A 3714-nucleotide genomic window follows, 5' to 3' on the forward strand; every position below is an offset into this window, starting at 1 on the left:
TTGTGAAAGTGGAGTTTTGAATTGAGATACAAAGGTCAAAAGCTTGGACTCCAAAGAGAAAAGGACATCCCTTAGGGGAGTGCCCCTTTTCTTTTTGGAGATCCAAATTTGGATCACTTCTTTCCTACCTAAAGAGAAAAGAGTTGCCTTCCCCTCAAAGGAAGTGCCCTCTTATCCATTTGGGTAGTCTACTACAAGGAATCCAATGAGCTTGAAGAAAAGGAGCCCGAAGGAGAACAAGATTGAGAAATTGAAGACAAAAGTATCCCATTCAAAACCACTTGCGTCTCTACTAGGTTTAGAATCCGAGTTACTATCAGTGGTGCCCGTCGACTTTATTTTCTATAAATTCTAGTTTGTAATAAGCAAGGCAACTTTGCCTATGGACATTTATTAATTAATTTATTTATATTTGATGTATTGAAATGATTGCATTTAGGATTGTCTTCTATCTTAGTTTTTTGACGTTTGTGTGTCGTTTTTATTTTTACCTGGATACATGAGACTCATAAAGGTGTGAGAATTTTTATACTAATAATCTTAAAGTTTAAAATTTAGCGAGTCTAAATAAAATAAAAAGATAACGAATTTATGGAATTAGCCGGGGATCGACCCGGGGTCGCATGCATATTTCTACACTAATCTATCCTTATTTTAGGCCCTTCCCTGCCGCGAGTAGAGTCCAGATAGTCTGACCTATAAGGACGAGGTGCCGGACATAGGGAAGTCTAGTCTTCTAAAAAATTATTTTGTAAGACTATTTTTGACTTTCAAGCATACTTGATTTGAGGTTGTTAACTAGCATGTATTATATTAGAAATAAATTAAAAGAGTCAAAATTTTAATTACATTAGTTCTTAGCATTTTGCACCCAACTTAACTCAAAGGGGCCAATTAAGGAAATATCTAGATGTCGGCCTCAACTCTCCAAAATCATTAAATAAAACGTCCCTACAACTCTTTCATAAAAGACCAGACTCATCTATTTTAAATCGATTATGTGATTAGCTGGCTCCCTAATCCAGGCCGGGGTAAGTCTAGATCTTGCACTGCATTAGTTAGGTTCGAAAAACTGTTGTCTAGTGTCCAAAATTAGATTTAGGATATGGGGCAGATCTTTGATTATAAGACCCCAAATTTCGTGAATATAATCCCAAATTTCTAATAAAATGCTCAACTCTAATTAAAATCTTCTTTCAACCTAAAATATAGAGCCCAATGCTTAGAATAAGTTGTGACACTTCCGGATGGTTCTACAATCTCAAAGTATCCCCTACTTTTCTTCTCTTGATTTTGATAATAACTGTTCAATTTTGATCCATTCACCTATGTGCTTCCAAAATTCATCTCTTTTTTGATATCACTACTAAAAAATCTAATAAAATTTTGCAACTATTTTAATCGAGAGTTTTCGTATGGGACTTTGTCTCCCTACGATGTAATTAACTACGAGGGCTTGCACTCGTATGAGATTTTTTTTTTGAGGAAAATGCAATTGCATTAATAGGAAAAAAGGACTAATTACAATCAGCAGGGGGATGATATTCTACCTTGATTAAATTAACCATCAAGGGAGGGATATCATCAAAAGAAAAACGATCAAAGTAAAAGCTATCATCTAGAGCCATAGTAGCACATAAGTTGGCTACCTTATTACATTTTCTATGAGCATGTACAAAAACTACTTTATTGAAATCACTTACAAATAAAGAATCACTTACTAGCTTGAGGGTCATAGCACCTTTGTCTTGCTTCAAAGAATTTTGAATGTATTTGATAACATTCAAATTGTCACTTTCAATAATGACTCCTTTGTAATCTTTCATCCAGCTTTTGACATAATCTTTGACCGAGAGTATAGCATCCAACTCCAAATGAGCAATATCCCAATGTATCAATGAATCTCCCAAAGCAATCTCGGAAGATTCCACCAATACCAGCTAGTCCCGAAGGAGTTAATGAAGCATCAACATTGATTTTCATCCAATCTTTCGGTGGGGGGCACCAAGAAATAGAAGACTCCCTAAGGAGATTAGTGCTCCAGTAAGAAAGATAAGACGTAGCTTTAGTGATGGCTACAAATAAAGCATTAGCAGCTACAGCATAATAAGGAAGAGCAGATTTTCCATGCTTTATCTCGTTCCTATTCTTCCAAGAGAAGTAAACAATGGTACAATAAATCTGTACCACTCCCAGATTTTTACCAGAAATTTGTTTAAGTTCAGTTAAACAATGATCCAAGGAGTTAAAAGTAGGAATAAGAATACCCCAAGCATTGAGTTGATTGATGATGTCCACCAAGTGTTTGCAATTGACACTAATATGCTCATAATCTTCCACCATATCACATCCTCTCGCACAAGCATCCTCATCAAAAAGCTTTTGGTTCTTAAGATATAAATTGGTTGGAATAGAAGCATTGCCAAGTCTCCACCAAAACGTTTCCACCTTTTTGCTAAGTTTGAGTTTGTTGAGCCACTTGTAATAACCTTCTTCCATGAAATTAAATCTTCTATTTAACACTCGTAGGAGATTTAGAACCACATATTCACCTAATTTTAAAAATTGACTTTTTAAAAATTTTATTGGGTTCCTTTGGAAAAGATCAAAAAATGACCGTTATTATCACATTCAAAGAATTATCATCGAATGGTATTTTCTCCCTCTAGGGAGATACAGCTTTCTTTGATAAGGATTTGGATGTGAACTTATCAATCACACTTCTTAACTGTTATAACTGGATAATTAGTTGAACCTCATTTTGACCTTTCGGGGCCATATGAAGTTCTCTTAGAATCCGACTACAATACTCAAGATGAAATTTATAATTCTAAATCTAAATACCGTTATGAAATTTTATTTTCACTTCTCGAGGTGATATACTTTTTCTAACGAGATAATTCAATTTTAGAATTCAATTTTAAGTCCCAAAGAAAATCAATATTTTCATAACATGTTTTTAAAATTCCACCAAACACCCCTGACAAACTTTTAAAATTAAAATTTTCTATAGAAGTTTTCCCAAACTAAGAGTTTTGAACCATTTTAATAATAACATATTTTAATTCAAAATTATTTGCTTAGATTGTAAGTATATTATGCTCTGATGAATTTTATCTACTAAGGAATTTGCATAATCTTTAGGAAGTATAAAATTATTTTGTTCTAACTCAAGTTCAACCATTTTCAAAATCTTATTAATTTTTTGAAGTGTAGAAAGCATTTTCTAAATTTCATGATCAAATGACAAAAGCTCATTTCTATCAAATGATAAAGCTCCTTCCTATGACTATAAAGCATGCAACAAAAAATACAATTAGTGATCAAAGTAAATAATAAAAATAAATATGTAAGCATGTATAACTATGCAATTAATTCAATAATATAGTTAAAATTTTTCAAAAGGCAAAATACTTTGCCGACAATGACACCAAAAACTTGATGGTGGGTGTTATCATGGAGTTTAATTTTGAATGATAAAATTGATTAAGGCTCTATCTCCCATAAATAATACATAGATTTTTTTATATAAAATAATAAATCCTACATAATACAGGTAGGTATGCATATCAAATCAAATAATAAAATGATATAGTAGAGTGTCAACCTCATGAGAAAGTATATTTTTTAGCAACCAATTATTACTATTTACTATAATCATAAAATTATCCAACTAAAATAAAATTATTGATTGTGAAAATTCAATCACTAAAT

At 32.3% G+C, this 3714-nt stretch overlaps 1 protein-coding gene across 1 annotated transcript; it reads right to left on the reverse strand.

Moving 5' to 3' along the window:
- Nucleotides 1-1797: 1797 nt before the first annotated feature.
- Nucleotides 1798-2499, reverse strand: LOC110104172. Its single transcript, XM_020833161.1, has one exon. It carries the CDS (start codon nucleotides 2497-2499, stop codon nucleotides 1798-1800), a length of 702 nt encoding a protein of 233 aa, XP_020688820.1.
- Between the last annotated feature and the right edge of the window lie 1215 nt (nucleotides 2500-3714).

This window comes from Dendrobium catenatum, unplaced genomic scaffold (genome assembly GCF_001605985.2).
Source record: "Dendrobium catenatum unplaced genomic scaffold, ASM160598v2 original_scaffold_86101, whole genome shotgun sequence".
Taxonomy (NCBI): Eukaryota; Viridiplantae; Streptophyta; class Magnoliopsida; order Asparagales; family Orchidaceae; genus Dendrobium; species Dendrobium catenatum.

Excerpts from the sequence above, each read along its gene's own strand:
- LOC110104172 (XM_020833161.1), bottom strand. The coding sequence starts at position 2,499 with ATGGAAGAAGGTTATTACAAGTGGCTCAACAAACTCAAACTTAGCAAA.